The sequence below is a fragment of the Hypanus sabinus genome, chromosome 8 (assembly GCF_030144855.1).
Source record: "Hypanus sabinus isolate sHypSab1 chromosome 8, sHypSab1.hap1, whole genome shotgun sequence".
Classification (NCBI taxonomy): Eukaryota; Metazoa; Chordata; class Chondrichthyes; order Myliobatiformes; family Dasyatidae; genus Hypanus; species Hypanus sabinus.
In genome coordinates, this window is record NC_082713.1 from 123,410,017 (window position 1) to 123,433,646 (window position 23,630).

The 23,630-nt window shown below is 43.0% G+C and overlaps 1 protein-coding gene across 2 annotated transcripts; it reads right to left on the reverse strand.

Moving 5' to 3' along the window:
* Positions 1 to 2,408: 2,408 nt before the first annotated feature.
* On the reverse strand, positions 2,409 to 22,063 carry mrps33 (mitochondrial ribosomal protein S33). 2 transcript variants are annotated; one of them, XM_059977746.1, is made up of 3 exons: positions 21,960 to 22,063; positions 10,007 to 10,252; positions 2,409 to 3,603 (listed from the first exon to the last, which is right to left on the reverse strand). In XM_059977746.1, the coding sequence occupies exons 2-3, from the start codon at positions 10,219 to 10,221 to the stop codon at positions 3,498 to 3,500; spliced, it is 321 nt and encodes a 106-aa protein (XP_059833729.1). In that variant the 5' UTR covers positions 10,222 to 10,252; positions 21,960 to 22,063; the 3' UTR covers positions 2,409 to 3,497. The 2 variants fall into 2 exon arrangements, with proteins under 2 accessions (XP_059833729.1, XP_059833728.1); XM_059977745.1 differs by having other exon boundaries at positions 21,879 to 22,001.
* Between the last annotated feature and the right edge of the window lie 1,567 nt (positions 22,064 to 23,630).

Here is a 23,630-nt window from a genome sequence, read left to right on the forward strand (position 1 = left end):
TGACAGTCAAGAGGCCATTAGATCACTTCTTAAATGCTTCATTTAAGAACATGGGAATTAAGCCTGATGGGTATGAACTACAGGCTTTCTTCCAAAGAAGGTGTTAATGAATGAGATTAACATTCAAATTTAATTATCATTCAACCATACATGAATATAGCCAAATGAAACAGCGTTCCTCCAGGGCCAAGGTGCAAAACACATTACACACAGCACATATGGTTATGATTTTAGAAAAAAACATTCACGAAGACAAAAGTAGCCCAAGTCCCTGAAATGTCCTGGTCCAGGTTGTTTGTCCACCAAGCAAACAGATGAGGGCAGCACCAACAGGAGGGGCCAGCTGCCAGCCCAGTACAAAACCCAGTGACATACAGTTCACTCTGTCATCTCCTTTGCTGGCGACTCTGAGGCAAATGAGCCCTGTCTACCAAGCTAGGCAATACAGCTCCCCTGCGGTCTCACCAATGAATCAGGCTCGCAGTACTCTGCCACTTACACTCAAATTTCAACAGTCCAGTTATTTTTACAGATACCAGACATTAATTCCCAGGCAATTTTTTAAAAACTGAATTTAAATGGTTAAACTAGGAATGTGAATACATGATCTCTCGTCTGTCTGGTCTTTCATTACAGGCCCAGCAACATGAACACTGCATTTCAATGCTCCTTTAGAAAAGATGCTGAAGATTAACATGAAGCAGTTATATAAAATCAGACAAATTGGGGAAATGAGGCCAGCTTATTGAAGTTCTGGAGTATTTTAGCCAGCAACAGCTTGGACAATTGCCTGAAGGGCTTAGAAGCTTCCAGAAAAGGCGAGTTTCTCCTGGGCTCTTGATCTATTGGATGGTATGGCTGGTACGAGGAGGAATGAGGTCACGGTTGAATGAATGAGGAAGTTTGACTTCCTCTCTCTTCACCCTTGTTTTCACAAGTAATTAGTCTGAGTAATCAGTTCAACTCTGTGTGGCTGTCACACTGCAGAAAAGTTGATACAGAACATAAAACAAGGAATGTGCCAACCCCTACTACCGAAAAGCCAAAGACATATAGTATTTAAATAAAAATGCAGGTAATAAATGCTTAGAGTATGTGCTAACCATTCAGTGCAAGTATATATAGTGTAGGACTCTGGATTTTCACATCCCTTGTAAATCCAGGCCAAATTATTTGGAACTAATACTTGCTGGAAGTCCGAAGACTGAGAGGGGATCTCTTATAGAAACATAGTTGTTTCTACTGGTAGGTGAAACTAAAACTTGGAGACATAGCCTCAACATTCAGGCGAATTTAGGTGATGAGAAGCAACTTGCCCCAGAGATTAGATGAACGGTGGAATTCTCTGCCCAGGAAAGCAGTAGAGACCATCTTATTAAATAAATTTATGACAGTTAGATTTTTGCATAACAGGGGAATTAAGGGTGATGGAGAAAAGGCAGGTAGTTGGAGCCGAGTCCACAGCCACATCAGCATGATCTTATTAAATGGTGAAGCAGACTTGATAGGACTGATGGCCAACTCCTGCTCCTATTTCTTACGTTTCAACATTTTCATCAAGAGCAACAGATGAAATACTGGAACAGGTCTTTACCTCAGGAGCCTTAAGTTGGCTAAATGAAAGAGAAGCTATCATTCTTTTGGAAGGAGGCTTTGAGTAACATAGGTATTGCCTTTGGCTGGGATACTTGGATAAGCCATTAGAGTGTGGAACTCTTGGTCATTGTGATACCATATCCTAGGAGGGGAGAGGTGTAAAGGGCAAACAAAATGCTGCTATCTCTGCACTTTCAGAGCCTTACCTGGCTCCTTCACATTGTATCATAGAACAACACAGGATCTTCAGCCCACAATGCTGTACCAACTCTTTAATCTACTCCAAAATCAATCTAACTTTTCCCTCCTTTTCCTTTCATCCATGTGCTTACCTAAGAGTTTATTAAATGTCCTCAATGCATCCGCCTCTTCTACTGCTCCCAGCAAGCCCTTCTATGCACCTACCGTGTTAAAAAAAAACTTATCGTTGACATTCCCCCCCCCCCCACACACATACTTTCTTCCAATCACCTTAAAATTATGCTCTCTCAAATTGGCCATTCCATCCTGGGAAAATCTCTGGCTGCCCAGTCGACCTATGCCTATCATCTTGTACACCTCCATCAAGTTACATCTTATCCTCCTTCCCTCTAAAGAGTAAAGCCTTAACTTACTCAATTTATCTATAATTAGACACTCTCTCTAATCCAGGCAGCATCCTACCTAATCTCTGCACCCCCTCTAAAGCTTCCATATCCTTCCATAATGAGGCAACCAGAACTCAGGTTACTTCCCCCAGATCATTCAGATTTTACAATCAGAAGATGTTGAATTTCCCAGCCAAAAGACAGAATGATACAAGACAATCCCAACACATTTCACCATTTATTACAACAGCAGAGTCACCAGCTGTATTTGCATTGCATTTCAGTGGCATTAGGTGTCCGGGGTCAAAATCCACTAATCCTTTACACACACGTTTGGTTACAAGCCAGTTATAAACTGCCATGGATCACAGGCCATTGTACAGATAGAAAATAACATTTAGAACCATTTCAGATTGTTAAGTGTTCTGTGGCTGAAAAACTGGTTGTGGTTCCATCAGTTCGAAGATTAGAATACACAATGCTCCCTGAGCATATTAAAGCTATAATTCCCTCTCTCAGGCATTCACTGGTAAATCTTGATGTGGCTGTCATTCAGGAACTGAGTCAATGTCGTGCTGAACGGACAAACAATGGAAGAGGCAGTGGGATGGAAGGGGTTAGCAAGACTCATGCTGCTTTCCACAGCCACACAACTGAAAGTGGCACTGCAGTGTCTGATGAGGAGAGCTGTAGCTGTGGCATTGTTCATCAGTGCTCCCTCATTCATCATTCTTTCTCTATTGTTCTGGGCAGTGCATATGACAACTGCTGCTGTAAAAATGGTCAAAATCTTTCTCTTCAATCTTAATCCCAAAGCACCTCATTTAAACTGTTCCCATGGGTGCCTAGTGCTTCCCCTTGAAGGAGTATGAGCTATGAATATTGAGGGGTCACCGCAGTATTAACCCCATAGAATGCCCATTTCTGGCTTGTTGAATTGTATTCGAATCTCTGGCAGATTTGAAGTTCCAATCCAGAAATCCTTAAACTGTAGCATGCAGGTTGAGGTTATTCTAAAAGTACACATCAGGAATTCCTGACCTCGTCCTCTCTCTGTGGATTAATACTCCCATCCAACCAGACCAGCTGGGACACAGGTAATTCATCTTAGACTTGCTCCTTACATCTAAACTTTGCTGCTTTGAGGACCAGAAACACAGCACTCCCTACAACAGCAGAGAGGGAATTAAAAGGAAGGTGACAAAACTAAATTTGGTATGTGTTGCAAAGAACAAGAAGGGACTGTAGAGCAACAGACAGGTAGGCAGATGTGACTGGACAAAGAGAGGACTGTGGTCTGGCCAGATCTGGCCCCTATTTCTTCTTCAGGGCTCGCTTCCCTTCTCCTTTCTTTGGCTTCCCTTTGCCTCGCAACTTCCTCAGCCGTTTCATTTCATCTTTGAAATCCTCATGCTCATCTCTGTAGAGACAAAAAGACCGGACATTGTTAAAGTCTGCCTGGCAGCTACAAAGCATAGTTCTAATCTTATCTAATTCTTGTCTTAAGAGGATAGGTTGAGTGAGCTGGAGCTTTTCTTTTTCCTGGCCTAGGCCTCATTATCTCTCATTATAAAGGCATCCCTACTCCTTCCAGCATAGCTTTTCACTGTAACAAGAAGATGCCGACTATCTCAACTTTAAATGCTGCCATTTGTCAGTGGTCCCTTTGACACAAACAATTTACTCCAATAAATCTTTGGAAGCTCCTATCCCACACCGTCAAAATCTGCCCTGCTCTAATTTAAATATAACCTTTGGATAAGCGCAGCACACAAACTGCTGGAAGAAGTGAACAGGTCAGGCAGCATCTATGGAGAGAAATAAACCACTGGATGTTTCGGGCAGAAACCCTTCATCAGGACAAGTTCTGTCCCTTTGCATAATTTAAAACTATGATGACTGGTCCCACTGTTATCTCAGAGAGTTGCCCCATCCTATTACCCAACAGTAGGTCAAGACTTGCCCTCCGATAGCAGCCTCTATACGTTGCCTGAAGAAACTTTCCTAAACACACTTAACAAATCCCACCCCATCTAAGCCCTTAACAGTAGGACAGCCCTAGCTAATGTAAGGAAAATTACAATCGCCTAGATGTTGGATGTTACTTCCTTGCGCAACACTTCCAAAACAGAAACCTACTCCAGGGGATGATATTGAAGGATCACTCATCAACTTTATTCACCATATACATTTACATGTATTAGGAATTTGCTGTGGTTTTGGTGCAGCATGCAACAAAAAACAATATTAAACGATTATAAATTTAAAAAATATAGTTAGAGGTTAAAGTACAGATATGGAATAAAATGTGCTAAATACATACACACAGTGGCCACTGGTAGAGGAGGTAGCTAATACAGTGGCCACTGAGTATATTTCTGTAGAATTGTGGGCTTCTGCTATTGTAGTTCATCCACTTCACGGTTCAATGTGTTGTGCATTCAGAGATACTTTTCTGCATACCACTTGAGTCACTGCCACCTTGAACCCATTTGGCTTAACTCCTCTTACATTTCTTATTAAGGTGTCTCCACCCACTGAACTGACATTCGCTGGATTTTTTTTTTGTTTATTGCAGTATTTTTTGTAAACTCCACAGATTGTTGTGTGTGAACATCCCAGGAGATCAGCAGTTTCTGAGATATTTAAACCACCCTGTCTGGCACCAACAATCATGCCATGGTCAAAGTAACTTAGATTAGATTTCTTCTCCATTCTTATGTTTGGTTTGAACAGAACTTCTTGAACATCTGCATGTTTTTATGCATTGAGCTGCTGCCATCTGATTGGCTGATTAGATATCTGCATTAACAAGGTGCACAGGTGTATCCAATAAAGCAGCCACTAAATACTAACATTATAAAAAGTGGTTTAAAGTGTTTACAGTGCAGGGACAGGGATAAGAGAGAAACAAGAATGTTTTAGAGATGTATTCTAAGCCTCCTGAACAAAAAATGAAATATCCTCTCACTCCTGGAAATCTCTAGCCCAAGACCATGCCAAATAGGGAAGGATCTTTAAGGATGGCATTGACTATAAGGCAGGAAGAGAGCAAACAAGGGAAGGAGCACACCACTTCACTATCTGGCCACCTCCTGGTCCATCAATGCAAGAGCCTGCAGTTCAAGCATTGGCCCTACCCGCCACTCCAGAACCCAGCAATCAGAGTAGAAGCAAGTCATCCTCCATCCCACGAGACTACACAAGGAAATGGAAAAACAATGCCCACAAAGACAGCTTTTTCCCTTGGTCTTAAACAGCAGCCACATTCCCACAGAATGTCAATAAGACTGAAAGAGTACAGAGAAAATATGCAAGAATATTGCCAGTACTTGAGGACCTGAGGTGCAAGGAGAGGTTGAACAGGTTAGGACTTTATTCCTTAGAATACAGGGGAGATTTGATGGAGGTATACAACATTATGAGGGGTATAGATAGGGTAAATGCAGGGAGGCTTTTCCCACTGAGGTTGGGTGAGAACTAGAGGTCATGGATTAAGGGTGAAAGGTGAAACGTTTAGGGGAACACAAACCTCATTCAGAATCAGGTTTAATATCTGTGGCATATGTTGTGAAATTTGTTAACTTAGCAGCAGCAGTACAATGCATTACATGACAATATAGAAAAATATTAAATCAGAATCAGACTTTAATCGCCAAGTACCTGTGTACAGACAAGGAATTTACTTCCGGCAGATGTTGTCTCTCTGCTCATAACAATAATAATGATAAATATAAAATGTAAAATATAAAATCAATTACAAAATGCATATTAAGTAGTTAAATTAAAAATAGTGCAAAAACAGAAATAAAATTAAAAAAGTGAGGTAGTGTTTGTGGGTCCAATGTCTATTTAGGAATCGTATGGCAGAGGAGAAGAAGCTGTTCCTGAAATGCTGAATGTGTGCTTTCAGGCTTCTGTACCTCCTTCCTGACAGTAACAACGAGAGTTGCCTGGATTAGGAAGCATGCCCTATGAGAATAGGTTGAGTGAACGGAGTGAGGTGGAATGAACAGCTGAGTGAGGTCGGCTGGTGGCACAGTGAGATCAGTGCCGGGCTCGAGAACGGAGGTTCCTGAGATCGATCCAGTGACAGACCACTCCCAAGCGCGCTCTCCATCTGTGCCCGGTTGATATTGAGCTCGCAACTCGACCTCATAAAAAAAAACACTGCCACATCCAGTTTAAATTCCCACGCGGAATATTGTGGAGGATCAAATACCCAAACCCAAACTTGGGCTTTTCTCCTTGGAGTGACGGAGGATGAGAGGTGACCTGATAGAAGTGTACAAGATGATGAGAGGCATTGTTCATGTCAAGAGGTTTTTTCCCAGGGCTGAAATGGCTAACATGAGAGGGCACAGTTTTAAGGTGCTTGGAAGTAGGTAGAGAGGAGATGTCAGGGCAAGCTTTTTTTTTAAAATACAGAGGGTGGTGAGTGCGTGGAGTGGGCTGCTGGCGACGGTGGTGGAGGCGGATATGATAGGGTGTTTTAAGAGACTCCTGGATAGGTACATGGAGCTTATAAAAATAGAGGGCTATGGGTAACCATAGGTAAGCACATGTTCTGCATGGCATCAAGGGCCGAAGGGCCTGTATTGTGTTGTATGTTTTCTATATTTAAGAGGGCAGGTCCTGGGTGATGAGGGTCTTGAATAATGGATGTTGCCTTTCTCAGGCACTGCTCCTCGAAGAGGTCTTGGATACTAGAGGCTAGTACGCATGATGGAACTAAGTTTACAACTTTCTGTAGATTCTTATGACCCTGTGCAGTAGACCCTCCCCCCACTAAACTGTAATGCAGTTGTCAGAATGCTCTCCACAGTACATCTATAGAAGTTTTCTAGTGTTTTAAGTGACAAATCGTCTCCTCAAACTCCTAATAAAATATAGTGGCTGTTTCGCCTTCTTTACAACTGCATCGATACATTGGGATCAGGTAAGATCCACAGAAATATTGAGACCAGAAGTGGAGAGAGTGAGCAATTAGAAGTTCTTTGATCCCTCTGAGGACTGGTTCTTGTTCCTTTGTCTTACTCTTTCCTGAAGACTACAATCAGCTCTTTGGTCTTACTGACACTGAAAGCAAGGTTGCCGTTGTGACACCACTCAACTAGCTGGTATATCTTGCTCCTATATGCCATCTTGCCTCCATCTGAGATTCTGCCAACAATGGTTGTATCATCAGCAAATTTATAGATGGCATTTGAGCTATGCCTAACCACAATGTTGTGGGTATCGAGACAGTAGAGCCATGGGCTAAGCACACATTCCCGAGGTGCACCAGTATTGATTGCTAGTGACAAGGAGATGTTATTACCAATCCACACAGATTGTGGTCTTGCAGTTAGGAAGTCGAAGATCCAACTGCAAAGGTAGGTACCGAGTCCTAGGTTCTGTAGCTTTTCGATGAGGACTGTAGGAATGATGGTATTAAACTCTGAGCTATAGTCATTGAACAGCATCCTGACATAGGCATTTATAGGGTCCAGGTGATCTAAGGCTGTGTGAAGTGTCACCAAGGTCATGTCTACCCTAGACCTATTGGGGGCAATAGGCAAATTGCTTTTTTTTTTTTTTTTTTGAGTACTCCTGCCAGCTGGTTGGCACAAGTTCTCAGAGCTTCATCATCAGGGCCTGCCACCTTGCGAGGGTTCACCCTCTTGAAAGACAACCTGATGTCTGCCTCTGAGACAGAGATCACAGAGTGCAACGGGGATTCTCACAGCTCTAGTTATATTCTCCCTTTAAAAGCAGGCATAAAAGGCATTGAGATCGTCTGGTAGTGAAGCATTGCTGCCATTCACAATGTTGGGTTTTGTTTTGTAGGAAGTGGTGATTGTCTCTCGGGGTCCGAGGAAGACTAAACATTGTGCAGTCATCTGTAGTTAGACATGTGGCTTTGGAGGCCGAAGGTCGAAGCACACATGCAGTTGCAGGTTGGACATGGAATGGCGGTTGTTGGAACAGGTGCATACACAGCTTTGTGACGTCGGTCTCCTGCTGCTGCAAGGCGCTGATTTCGGACATCTTCAAAATCAGATGCAGCTTTTCCAGTCAGGGCATGCCACCCAGCCCTGTCGGCTGCGGACTCCTCAAGCTGTCAGGTTTGCAGGAAGTAATATCCTGCGAATCCTGCCAGAGTTTATATGCATCCAATGTTGCCTCCAACTTCACTCAGAATTGTTTCTTCTCTTTTGAAGAAGTTCTCCGCAACTCATATCTGGAATTCTTGAACAGACCCGGGTTGTCGGGCTTAAATGCCACAGATCTAGCCTTCAGCAGATGACAAGCCTTCTGGTTCATTCAGGGCTTTTGGCTTGGGAATGTACAGCAAGCTTGTGCAGGCACACATTCATCCACACAGGTTTTAATGAAGTTGGTAACAACCGTGGCATACTCATCCAGATTTGAAGAGTGGTGTGAATGTGGAACAAGCTGTCAGCAGAAATGGTGGATTTGGTTCAATTTCAGCATTTAAGAGAAATGTGGATAAGTACATGGATGGGAGGGATATGGAGGGCTATTGTCTGGGTGCAGGTTGATGGGACTAGGCAGAGTAATGGTTAGACCTAGACTAAATGGGCCAAAGGGCCTGTTGGTGCTGTAGTGTTCTGACTTTTCCTCTCTTCAGAACATACAAAACTAATGGAAGCACATCATAATCACTCACTTATGGTAAGCAGGCCTAAAAGTTGTGCGTCACACAGGAAGTTTGACTGAAGTTTTCTTGTGGTGTTGATTAATATACATGCTGTTTTCTCAGAATTTTATTCTCCTGTTCCCATGGTTCAAGTGAATGGAGAGAATCTTGAGGAATATTTCCTGCTAACTTGGGGAAAAGAACACTAAAGGGTGGAAGACAGAGATGTGGTCTAGACTGAAATGTTAGGCTTTTCTGAAAGGCAAAAAAATTCTATTAGAAGCCACAGTGCTCGCCAACTGTCTTGGTCAAATTGAGAGATGACTGCCCACAAACAAAGGACAAAAGAGAAAGAGAGCAAGACAAATTGCTTATGTTCAGGAGACATCATTCACAATGGATTGATTGATAGTCTCCATGCTGGACTTGAAAAGAACCAAGCTGTTAACTTAGTTTGAACCTGGTGTGAAAAGGAAGGTGTGCTTAACCTCTGCATCTGTTTCTCTTCATTGCTTGCCTGGACAGTCCATCATTCCACACGTGGATGTGCCTCACCGTGATCCTGGAACCTCAAGGCGAGATTACTTAGAAATTAATGTAACAAGAGAGAAATGAATCACAGCCAAGCTTCACAATGGCTCAACTTCCTCAAGAGGTTAAAGAAATTTGGCTCATTCCCATCAAGAGGGTGTATAATGGCTTGATATGGCAAATGCTTTGCCCGTGACTTCAGTGAACTCAGCACATCATAGAAACTAGCTTCCCCTCAATGGATTCTGTGTATAATTTCTCACTGTCTCAGTAAATCAGTCAACACAATTAAAAACCCCACCCACTCGGGGCATTCTCTCATCTCTCCTCTTCCACTGAGCAGGAGATACAAATGATTGAAAGCATGTACAAGCAGGTTCAAGGATGGCTTCTACCCCAGTGTTATAAGACTACTGAACGGTTCACTAATATGATAAAATGGACTCTTGACCTCACAATGTGACCCTAAGACCATTTTGTTTGCCTCTCTGCACTGTTAGACTTTATTTTGCATTTTGTTATTGTTTTACCTCATTCTACCTCAATGCACTGTGTAATGATCTGAACTTTATGAACAGTATGCAAGACAAACTTTTCACTGTATCTCGATACATGCGACAATAATAAACCAATTCCAATTCTACTTTACCTGTATAAACCCATGAATCGCAGCCTCTGCATCAAGGTGTAGTAGTGGTTATGTTGTGGGTACCAGTCAAATACCTCTTTCCGTAGTGCCAGTGGCTGCTCACTGAACAGCTTTACCACCTTCATCGACCGCTCATCAGTAGGTTGTACCACCTCCTGAAATATCTGTGCACTAAGGCGCATCATGCGCCGCCCATAATTGGACAGCGTCGACATCACTGCTTCTCGGGAACAACAGTAGCGGTCCCTGCAAAAAATAATAGCAAAATGAAGTGACAAAAATGGGTACAGGCCTCAGTGTTACAAACTGGAACAGTACAGTGCTTCAGCCCACGATGTTGTGCTGACCCATATAAACCTACTCTGTGATCAATCTAACCTCTCCCTCCAACATAGCCCATAACCCTCCATTTTTCTTTCATTCACTTGTCTACCTCCCTAACACATCCGCCTCAACCACTCATCAGCAGTGCATTCCAGGCACTTACAGACTGTAAAAACCTTCTGGGAGGAAGGTGCTGGCTGTCCAGTCAATCTATGCCTTGTACAATCTTATCAAATTGACTCTCATTCTCCCTCTCTCCCAATGGAAAAGCCCCAGTTTACTCAACCTTTCCACACAAGAAATGCTTTCTAATCTAAGCAGCTTCCTAGTAAATCTCCTCTGAAGCTTCCAAATCCTTCCCATAATGAGGCAGCCAGTATTGATCAACATCTCCAAGGAAGCAAGCGAATTCCTAAAGCTTTTCTTTCTAGTCCCAATAGACTTTCCACCATCTACAATAGCCATGTACCATTGGTAATATACCATGAGAAAATGCAATAATCATAAGATGTCTTCCAAGTACATTATCCATTACATACGACATGTCCCTCTACTGTGCCCATGTTGTAGTTTTAGATGTTCTTAGCACCTTAACCACATTATGTAGTAACAGCTCTACTTCCCACCACTTGACGTTGTAGACTCATTATATTGACAGAACCTACTTCAAAGTACATTAATACCTGGCAGTATTGTTTCAGTGGCCAACCTGTCCTCACCAGTAACATATCAAGTCTGTACAGTGACAAACTTGTCTGCTTGTATTGAACTCATGATAGTGTCACATGCACTGTACTGCCTCACAGTTCTATTGAATATTTATGACCTGTATGTGCTAGTACTGTGCCTGCATTATGGCCCATACTGCTCCTGATATAGGGCCCACCATATTGACAGATCTGCCCCACAGATAAGCAGTCATATACAGTACTGTGCAAAAGTCTTAGGCACATAAAATAATTCTGTAAAGCGAAGATAATAATGAAATGAAAAGTTTCTAAATATCAAAAAAATTAAGATAAAGAGCAGTAAGCAGTAAAAAACTAAATCAAAGACCTTTAGAATGGCATCAATTCCCTAAGGTACACTGTTGTGCAGCTTTTATAAGAAAATCAGCTGGTTGGTTACACTAAGCACCTTGGAGAACTTGCCACAGTTCTTCAGGTCTGGTTTGCTTCTGTCTCTCCAGATAATCCCAAACAGCCTCAATGTTTAGGTCAGGACTCTGACCATACCATCTGTTGCAGAACTTCTTGTTCTTTTTTACTGAAGTTAGTTCTTTATGACATTGGTCATGAGTTTGGGGTCATTGTCCTACTTCAAAATGAAGCTGACACATCCCTGATGGTATTGCGCGATGGATGAGAACCTGCTAATTCTTAGCACTGAGAAATCTATTAATTCTGATCAGCTCACCAACTCCATTTACAGAAATGCAACCCCAAACCTGCAGGGAACCTCCACAGAGCTTCACTGTTGGCTGCAGACTCTTATCCATGTAGCATTCTCTAGCTCTTCTACAGACAAACCGCTTCAGATTTGAAGCAAAAATTTCAACTCGCCAGTCCGTTTGCTACCATTGTTCAGCTCCCCAGTGTTTTTGTGCGCAGGTGAGTCTCTTGGCTTTGTTTCCACTTCAGAAGAATGGCTTTTTGACAGCAGTTCTTCCTTGAAGACTTCTCTGGATTGTACAAGGTTCTAGTGGTTTCTGTGCATTCAGTTTCTGTGGCTGACCACTGCGTTTCTGGTCCTCAACCTTGCCCATTTTTTTGTGCTACTTCAGAAAACTGCACATCTTGAAATTCCTGTCTGCTGTGAAACTTCTGCTTGGGAGAACCTTGCTGATGCAGAATGACCACCTTGTGACTTGTTGCAGAATGACCACCTTGTGACTTGTTGCTATACTCATGCCATGAAGAATTGATGATTTGAAGGTTAAACGGTCATATCTGCCACACCCTCACCTTTCAATTTAGTTGTTTTTTGTCCAGATTGATTCGTTCTACACCGGTTTCTTTTTATCAGATCAGTTCCTTCAACTTATTATGTCATTGATCATTAGCATCCTGTTTGTTACCTTTGTTTAATTATGCACTGGGCTATATACCTACTAAGTAAACAGGTTTATAAGTAATAGACCACTTTTTAAATAATACATTACTTTCTTTCACAAGATATAAAACATTTCTGTGTGACATTTATTTTTTGGAAAATGAATGTTTGGAAATCTAAAATTTGCTCTTTTCTACTTACATACTACTGCAGAAGACAAAAATAAACAACTAAAACAAAATTTATATAAGAATCCAGTGTCCAAGATTTCTGCACAGTATTGCAGTTGCAAATCTGCCCGACAAAACTCAATATACAGTAACAGACTTGACTAGACGATAATATAAACCTGTGGCTCCACTATTTATTGTCAAACTTGTTCCTCAACAAGTTGTACAGTCACAAACCAATTGTTGTTGCCGATCAGTTGGTCTCTGACTATCAATAACACTATTCGTGCACAAGCAAACTGTGCAGACTGTGTCACCAAGCTGTTCTAAAACGTCTGCTCAGAACTGTCTACTTTATACAGATAATGACCAACTGTGCTTTTTCTAATCCCTTATTTGCATACATGGAATAAAAATAACCAATCCCTATATATTCTTACAGGCGTAAATAACTCGATGAAAACTACATGCTAATCAATCCTTCATTTGCATTTCATTTGATCAAAAGCAGCAACTTGTACCTACCTCAGTTTTCATAATGTATTATTGTCCAGTAATTAGTGTGTGCTCCTCAATCCTTCATTAACATCTTTATCCTATCTGGTCTGCTCATGTCTTTGCTAATTCACACTGTACAAAGGGGAGTTTATTCTTCCAAGGACCTTGTTCTGTACAGCGACACAGTATCTTAACCCCTGCCATACCACAGCATTCACACAGTGAATCTGCTCATCCACTCTGAAATTGCTGTTGCAATGCTATATTTTCCAGCATTATACAAACTTTTTTTTTTAAAATACACTTTATTCATAATGAAAATTTGCAATAAAATATGCAATGCCTTTTCATTCTTTACAATCAAAGTTGACGCTATCAATATTGTTCTATTGCATTCCTCTACATCAATAGCACTACTGCCACTTGTAGGAAGATCCAACCCCAGAGGGAGGGTCAAAAAATAATTGAGGGGCTTTCTTCCTCAACTCAGCCTCCCTTTCTCCAGTAGCAGAAGAACCCTATACCATGGTCCTTCCCCAAGGGCTTCCAGTGGCTACCCCATACTTCAGTGCAACCCTCAGCAGATACCCTGCAGTCATTGGCAGCATTCCTCCATGGACATCGCAATGTCCTGGCAGGCCAACAAGTTTCAGGCGGACCAAAGAGCATCTTTCACCAAAGCTGATGATCTACCAGCAGCACTTGACGTTTGTCTCCATGCGTGTCCCTGGGTACAGGCGTACATCAAAAGAGCCCGATCGCGCAGCTACTCAGGATCAACTGCAACACAGACCCTTCAATCTCTCTCTCCACTCCTCCTTCGCAAACCCACAGTCCACAAGAGGCAAGCTACTGTCTCTTCCCCACTAGTCATCCCACAGGTTGCTCGTTCTGGGAGTGATGCTTTGGGTATGCAGGCAGGCTCTGCCTGGGAGGGACCCCCCCCCCCCCCCCCTCTAGCAGTGTGTAATTTTGATACACAACCCCCGCCAGCCAGACAAGGTTTTAGTGCCTGTTGGTGAGGTCTGGCAATGAGCCATTCTGCCAAATGGTCTGGCTCGTCTGCTCAAAGTACCAGCCAGAATGTCAGCACTTGGAGCCCACTTATTTAGGTTCCACACACAGCATGATGTAGTCACACACAAAAGTGGTCATCAGGGTGAGGGTGACTTAGGGTATATTTTTGCCCCTGTTGTCCAGGGGCTTGTGCATTGTGACCCACTCCATCTTGGAACCCCAGATGAACCTGAAGACCGTTCAGGTGATTCCTAAGCTGGAGCAGCAGGGGATGGGCCCAGACCTGCGCCAAGTACAACTACCCTGAGATCACCTCACACCTAATGACCAGCTTCTTCCCAGTCACTGACGGGGAGTGCCTTCCCACAGTCCCAATTTCTGTTCTACCTGCCCAGTCCACTCTAGCCAATTCTAGTTGCACACTTTGGCCCCTTCAAACCAGATCCTTATCAGCTTCATGTAACCACCTGGTTGTGACTGAGCTCCACTTCCAGGGCTGCTGATGGTGTTAGGCAGCTTGGCTAATTTAACCGTTTCCGTCAGGAATCTTGAGGCGCTGTTCCGTCTGCAGTCTGCAATACAGAACTGAACAGCCACAGCGATGGCACAGCTGAAGTCACCAGCCAGAGGACTGCTTGAGGACAGCCAGGCACTCACTCCACATGGTGAGGTGTACATATCAATTAGCCAGAGTAGTGTGTTTGGTATATTACACTCCCCCCCCCCCCCCCCCCCACAACAACCTCTTTGACTTGGGTGATTGAGGTTGCCTCCCCGTAGCGGATTCCCCAGGCCAGAAGCATGACAAAAATTGTACCCTGACTACACAGGCAAACTGTGGGGCCACCATTGCTACTACCTCCATTAGTTTGCAGAGGTGTGATAGCCTGCACTCCTTGACCTTGCTAGTCACATTGGCCTTGACCAGGTGTTGACACATTGCATTGTTTTCTTTACACTGCACACATTCAAAGCAGCCAGAGTTATGCCCATGATAGTTATTGAATCATAGCTCAGTGATCACTCGGTCTGAGCTGTCATGCCCACAGCCTTGATAAACTGTTTGTGGGCTCAGATTTAGGATGATTCCCCCTCCCCTAGGGTATGGTGATGCTGGAGGGGGTTGGTCACTGGTCTGCTCTGGACTCTGAGCTTGGGGGTGACAGCTGTTGTGCTGCTCCCCGTCTCCAGGAACTGGGGGCCAGTTAGCTCCCTACAACTCCCGGTTTCCTGGAGCTGATATTAATTTGGTGTTGGGCTACTCTCAGTCTTCTGGAGCTGGGAGGTTATGGTTTCTGTACTGCCTCCGATCTAACAGGCTGGGGTTTGGCGAGCAGAGTTCCTTCCCCATCCATATCTTCCTGCTGGCTCCCTTTCACTTTTCACTCTGCTCTTTGGCAAATCCTCTGCACCATCGGTTTTCCACGCTTGCTTTATCCTCCAATGAAGAGGGGTTGCTGCCATGTTTGCTGTCCTGCCCCTTTCTTCGCATTCGTTTTACTCTTTTGGATGGTGTCTTCTGGTACTTCTTCCTCTTCATCACCTGTCATTCCTCTTTTTGTCCCTCTGCCTCTGCACCCCCCCCCAGTGGATTCCTCTTCATCTTGTAGAGAGGCCTGGGGGGGGGGGTTGGGAGCTCGACATGGTGGGCTTTTCTCTCCGTTAATGTCCACGTTTCGGTGTTGGTCATGGTTTCTGCACTAGCGGTGGGCGTGTTGACATTTGCAGTGCCAGCTCCCCCTCTTGTTGCCCGTCTATAGGTTCTAGCATGTTTTGGGCAGGCTTTGTAAAGGTGATCTGCCTCTCCACAGGGGCTGCAGCATTTGTTTCCCTGGCAGCTCTGTGTGCAGTTCTTGCAGATCACTGCATTGCATTGGACCGTCACATGTCCAGACTCATTGAAGTTGCAGCACAATCTCGGTTGCCGGCAAACACCATGTAAACACGGTTCCCTCCAATGATGAAGACTGAGGGAGGGAGGATGATGGAGCATTCAAATCCACCCTCAGCTTGACCTTAACCTGGCACCTGCTTAAATTTGTGCCTGAAATCCTTGATACCACTGGTACAGAATGACAGAACTGCACCCTCCAGAACAGTAACCAATGACAACCAGTTGTACAATACAGGTGATCCCTGCATTACAACAGGTTTATGTTCTTAGAACAGACCCTGTTGCAATTTCCGTAACAGGAAACTACATCATCTCCACATACGTCAGCACAAGTTAAAAAAATGTATTAATTTACTTTCCTTCTCAATAAATTCAAATGAGAACAAATGAATTCCATATCTCAAATTTCTAGTTAGTGATTTGTAAATTCTACAAGGGTGAACTTACAATATCTGAATGAATAGCTGGAACATAGGAGTTGGCTGCAACTACATTATAGTGAAATGTGTTCCCCCATTACTGTACCTATTGTATGTCATAAGGAGAGATCTGCTAATACTGTACTCCAAAGTTATAAAAATCTTGTTTCCATTCCAGTACTGTGCCCCAATTATACAGTGACATGAGTCCTGTAATGTCCTAGAGGCTGAACTGCAAATGGCATTGTGCATCAAAATTACACACTGCTAGAAGGACCTCCAGTAGATTCGTGCCTTACCATAACATACCTGACTACCAGTCCTATAACCCAGTGTTATCAAGTGATCAACCTACCCCAGGATTGCATCCAATACAAGGAAGTGACTGCCTGCGACCCAGTTCTGCAATCTAGAATTGTACAGTAGTAAAACAATCTCAAAACACTATGCCAGTGTCATACCATGACTGATGCACGCACAATATTCTGGTAATTTAATGCAGGTAAATTCCTGTGCCTTAGTGGCTATCCTGTTACTAGCACTGAGGCCTTCCATTGGTTTGGGTCAACCATGGATGTTGTGTCTCAGCTCTCTACATGATAAGCAAGCCTGGGCAGTATGATATGGAGAGCCAGCTGGTGCCCATGCAGCAGTTTCCCCCTCTCCACAAGGAACAGCAGAGAATGATAGAGTCTGGCACCAGTGTATTCTCGATCCACTACACTGGATCCAGTGTGATAGAGCAACACCCACCAAGCACGACAGAGCCACTACTGCTCCAGAATGGGATCCCCTGTCATAAAGCCACATCTGCCCCACACTGGACCCAGCTTCACAGACCCACATCCTCACTGGATCAGTGTAACAGATTCACATCTGATGACCTTCTCCTAAAGATTAATGGTGGTTGGCAGACCAACAAAAGGTGCATTACTGCCACCTATTGAGTGGAGTGTGGAGCAAAGAGACAGGAAGTATTCCCACTAAATTAAACCCCCCAAAAACCTTAAATAATATCGAAAAGTCTAATGCTTTTCAGAAAGTCAGATACACACTTATATACATTACAATGGCAGTGATATCCTAACAAACTTTCCATGTTGAACTGTGTCTGTCCCAAAGATCTCGATTTAGCAATTAGATGTTTCCTTTGTCCCTCATAGGAACTACATTCAAACAGTACTGCTTCTGGACAAGGGCACTCCCTAGATGTCCATTTCACGCACATTAATTCTGAATAAGGAATTATTCAACCTGGTATGTCCACTACATAAATGTGCAAGTATAACTTCTCCCCTCCTTTTATACCCACCTACCAGTTGAATCCCATGATCCTCTGAATATTATGCACGTCACTCTTTCTTCTCCTTATCCCAATTGTGTTGCCTTTTATGGCTTTCACCTCTCCTTTTTTGTAAAGACACCACTGCATCTACATCCTCAATTTATTTAGTGATACTGCACGGAGTCAGTCCTTTGAGCAACAACACCCTAGCAATTCCTGACAAACCTGATTAACGTAAACCTAATCATGGGACAATTTACAATGACCAATTAACCTACCTGGTAGGTCTCTGGGCTGTGGGAGGAAACTAGAGCACCTAGAGAAAACCCATGCATTCTCTGGGAAAGACATGCAGAGGCTCCTTACAGAACAGCACTGGAGCTGAAAATCCAAACTCCGGAACGCCCGAGCTGTAATAGTGTCGCGCAAATTGCCAAGGTACCGTGGCACCCAATTTCAAGCGACTGCTTGGCTAGAACATCTGCTACATTTCCTTCAACCCTGACATGGACAAGGATCCATAAGAAATGTGTACACAAATCTAGACCCTGCAGCCTCAACAGATGCTGTCCAATCTCAAGAATAATGTCTGGCCTACTATTTGAAATACCTGTTTTAATAGATGTCAAAACAGAGAATGAATCAGAACATAGAAGCACACAATCAGGTCAGACCTCTTCAACTCATTCCAAGACTAAAATGATAGCAACCTTCTCAGATGTGAATACTCATACTTTGTCTGATCATCTTTTCTTAACAGTCACCTGAAGTGTTGGAACATAAATATTAACACCTGAATGACCTGTCACTGGATCTTTTGATCCATCTGTATAGGTATTCTGGTAGCCATGATATCTGCCTTGTACATATTGCTGAGCTTCCTGTGCCACTGATTAACAATCACTCCTCATCCTAATCTTTTCCTGAAGGCCCAGATCAACCACAGGCAAAGGGAAAAAGCATGGAGGAGTGACAGAAAGGGGCACACTGGGGCCACATTTCACATTAAACAGCTCAAGATTTTGTGCTCATTCAGTTCACATCCACCCAAAATTGAAGTGCTCCCAACACTACAAATGTTGCCAATATTGGAAGACCAACATTATGTTCTTACGTTAACCCAATGAACCATTGCTAACCGTAACCTCTGTCGATATAAAGGTACTTCACCCATTTCCACCAGTAATGATTTAATAGCACTACAACATAATCTCAATGCTTGAGCTTGAACTTCGTCTAGGGGGTTTAAGATGAGTGGTGAGGCTGACTCATAAGCAACACATCCAAAATCAAAAACAGATCTGATTAAACAAAATACATCAAGTGACCTCCTACTTCCAACCCGATCACACCAAACTAGGGACCTGGGCACATTTAGAAAAACAAATAACTTGTAACAGAGAATGTAAACCCTCACTGACGTCACCATTCCTCTTTTTCATTGAAAGCTGTCTGCATTTTCCTTACTCTACAATTTATATTCCTCCCTCTCTTTCACACGGCACTGCCATATAACAACTTGGAAATGCCTGAGTCAACATTTAAGAAAATATCATTAATCATATTATTAAAAAAGGAATGGGTTACACACTCTCCAGAGGAGTCCCATTCTCTAATCTCATACTCAAAAGAATGTTGCCCCCACCTTAACTCGCACCTTCCCAACACAAAAGAACAACTGAACACTCTACCACCTATTCCCATCTTTCTAGCGTAAGCAGCAATACTTGAGTCCATAATACAACATAAGTTTTCTCTACATTGAAGAAAACTGCTACCACAGATTCTCTATTAACCTGGGCGTTACGAATACCAGATTCCAAACTTAACAGCAAGTTCATGGTCATTCTCCCTTTATGAAATTCTGACAGGTATGCAGCTCATTTCCCACTACTTCCCGCAACATAAGAAAACATTGCAATTACCATTCATTCCATTACCTTACATACATGTGAAATCAATTAAATAGGTCTATAACTGGAAGGATTTGATTGATCCTTACTAGATTTCAATATAGGATAACAACCACTAATTTCCTGGAAACAAGTAATCCTTCAACCCATATTGTTTTAAACAAGTTCAAAACCAACAAGTTTCAAATTCAATAACTGCGTAGACATATTGTAACAAATCTTTTCGAGGTGATGTCTAACTAGCACCGTTTTAAGTTCCGACAGTGTAAATTCAACATCCAATCAGGAACTGAAACATCCTTTTTTCTCAGCAATCTGAGTATTGCTTGCCAAAACTGTTTCTCGACACCGCTCTTCTTTTACTTAAATTAGCAGAACTATATACACTGACAAATGTTTTTTGCTAATAATTGTCCTTTTTCACAGTAACTGCAACCACCATAAAAAACAACAGTAATGCATCAACATTTTTTTAACCCCCCCCCCTCCCCCCCATTTTCTGCATCAAACCCCAAACTTCCTCTACCTGGATTTCTTTCCCAATGCTATCACAGAACATTCTCCAATACATTTTCTTTGCCCTTCTCACTACTATAACTTGAGCTCTTTTATATTATATGAAAGATAACTAGGAGTAACACTGCACAACTTCCCTAAAAACTTCGTTCAATTTCTTCACAGCTCTTTTACAGTCATCTGTCCACAGCTTTCCTTTTAATATCTCCCAATTATCTGGGAATTGATTCCTTAGCTGTTGAATTGAGTGCAAAGCACAAAGTATCACTACTAAACTCAATATCCTCCAAAATCAAATGATCAGGAAATCTATTTCCACACAAATCATCAAATACATCCCAATTCCACCTGGGGAATATGAAAACCTTTCCTCTGATACATGTCTATTCTCATTGTACAGATAATGGGGGAATGATCACTCCCCACTGTTGCATCATCATACACTTCTCAGTTACACACACTTGCTGTATCCTCAGATACCAGTGTAAGATACTGTTTTTTTGCAGAAACAGTGTTGTTAAATAGATTTATCCTTGTACTCATCATTCAAGCACACCATTTTTCTTTCAGAAAGTCTTCTACCACTGCCCCATTCGCATTTGTATCACCACAACCCCATAGTACTATCACATGATCTTATTTTTCCCCCATTTTCCAATACTTATTTATTGAGATAAAGCATAGAATCGGCCCTTCTGGCCCTTTGAGGTGTGCTGCCATAACCCCTGATTTAATTCTAGCCTAATCACAGGACAATTTACAATGACCAACTAACATACAACAGGTACATCTTTGGACTGTGGAAGGGAATGGGAGAACATGAAGGAAACTCACACGGTATTGGGGGTGGGGGGGGGGGAAGCATTCAGACTACTCAAAGGCAGCAGCTGGAATTGAACCTGGGTCACTGGTACTGCAAGTTGTTGTGCTAACTACTGCACTATCGTGCCACCCGCCCCAGTAAATCAGGTATTAACCTTATAAAAGTTTAAGTGTACTTTACATTCCCTACATACCACAACTAACTCATAACAACCCGAATTTCAATAACTATGTGCTATCCCATTTTGACAAAGGTAGCCACTTCTCCTCCATTGCCCATTTTCCAATTGTGTCTTTTATCAACACAACCTTATATCTTAAAACTTAGACAAGATTTTAACCATCAGGTTTATTTGATAATTCTTCAATAATTTTATTCTAAACTCTTGACCATTAACTAACATGCTTCTAGTATTCCATTGTAAGATTAGAAAACCAATTAACCTTTGAAGTCTGAAAATATTTACTCCACCTTGTAAAGTATCATAACTTCTAGAGTTAATTTTTTAAATGCTAGGTGATTTATTGCAGCCTTTAATATAATTCTTCCAGTCTTACTTTTAGCTTCTGCTGTACAATTGACATCTGTCATGAAAGTAAACTTCAGTTTATCAACAAGTCCTTTGTTATAAAATCAAGCATTTTACACACAGACTGTATTGTATTCTTGATATTAACAAGTCCCACTGACACTTTTTTCTTTCTGCAGAGCCTCTGCATATGATATGTCCATTTCCATCCGAACACGCTGCACTTCCACAGCTTCCTTATATCCAGTACACCCTGAATAAGCAGAGCTATGTGAAGGAGAACTTTTTAGCCTAACGCCTTCTCCACAATTGTCATAATTATGTTCTTCACTATATCTACCACACCGGTTTCTGTGCTTAACCACAGCTGCTACATGGCCAAAATTCCTGATATTGTAAACATCTCAAAGGGCTCTACACATAGACTCGAACCTGAGAGCAATTCCCAAAGCAGGCTCAGTTCTTTATTCCAAATCGAAGCTACACAAGCTCTCTCTTCACGTTCCGCCTCACCTTGCGTTTCACACTTGTGCCCTGCACCCATTGCTTCCGCCGGAAGTTTGTCCGTCATCACGATCCCCCGACCGCTCACTCCCGGACAGAAAGTTCCAGGCGGCTAACGAGATGGAGGAGGACTTCCAGGTCGCTTGTCTTGACCACCCTCCCTGTGGCCCCAGGACTGAAGAGCGAAAACTGTGGCAATGTCCCGAGCTCTGTACCCAGCCAGGCCACAACTTCGAGAAACGGAGACTGAAAGCAAAGTTCTAGCAGTGCGACCCTCATCTTCTTTCCCTCCCTGTTACTGAGGCCCGGGACAATCCCAGGGTAAATAAACACGCCCCCTCCTCCGATTCCTGGCCTCCTTCTGTATTAAGCTGAGGTGTGAACGTTGAGCCCGCAGGGCCTTGCTAAAACAATCGCATTGCAATTAACAACTTGGGAGAAAGCCCAGTAATACACACAAAATGCTGGAAGAACTCAGCAGGCCAGGCAGCATCTGTGGAAAAGAGTAAACAGTCGATGTTTCGGGCCGGAACCCTTAATCAGAACTGGAAAAGCCAGCAATCAGAGCCTCAGCGATTCCGATTAGGAGAGTGTTTCGCCGAGCACCTCCGCTCCATCCGCCAAAACAAGCAAGGTCTCATGATGGTAATCCACCTTAATTCTTCTTCCCATTCCCGTTAGGACATGTCAGTCCATGGCCTCCTTTATTGCCACACTCAGATTGAAGGAGCAACACCTTATATTCCATCTGGATAGCCTCCAACCTGATGGCATGAACATTGATTTCTCCCCTCCCATCCTTCACCATTCCCCATTCCTGTTTCCCTCTCTCACTTTATTTCCTTACCTGCCCATCACCGCCTTCTGGTGCTCCTCCCCGTTTCCTTTTCCTTTCTTCCATGGCCTTCTGCCCTTTCCTATCAGATTCCTACTTCTCCAGCCCTTTATATCTTTCACCAATTGACTTCCCAGCTCTTAACTTCACACACCCCCCCACCTCTCCCAGTTTTAACTATCAACCTACTATATTGTAGTTCTCCCTCCCCTCCCCTCACCTTCTCACTCTGACTTCTCGTCTCTCTTTCCAGTCTTGAGGGTTTTGGCCCAAAACTTCGATTGTTTACTCTTTTCCACAGATGCCGCCTAGTTCCTCCAGCATTTTGTGCTTATTACTTTGATTTACAGTATCTGCAGATTTTCTCTTGTTTGGAAGAAAGCCCAAGTTGTTTTTGTATCTACATTAAGATCACTCTGCAGTGGGGCATATTGAAGATTACATATATTGGGGAAATTTTGAAGTCTGAAGCTAATTTTGCCAATGAGAGAAGTATCAAAAAGGGCCTTTTGAATCACTTTGTTTGAAGATAACTGAACTCCATCATGATAAATCAGGCGTTCCCAACCGGTTTTATGCCATGGACCAATACCATAAAGCAAGGGGTCCATGGTCCGCAGATTGGGACTCCTGTGATAAATCCTGCTATGCTGTGGAAACTTTACAACCAAATCATTTTTTTGGGAGACCAGCTGTAAACAAATTTGAGAATGTTGACTGCTAGTTACACTGATGATGGCATCTGTTAGTCTCACGAGACCATGGATATGCGCCTGGAATGGTTTCCAGGGCGCAGGCCTGGGCAAGGTTGTATGCGAGTCTCCCCTCTCCACGCCATCGATGTT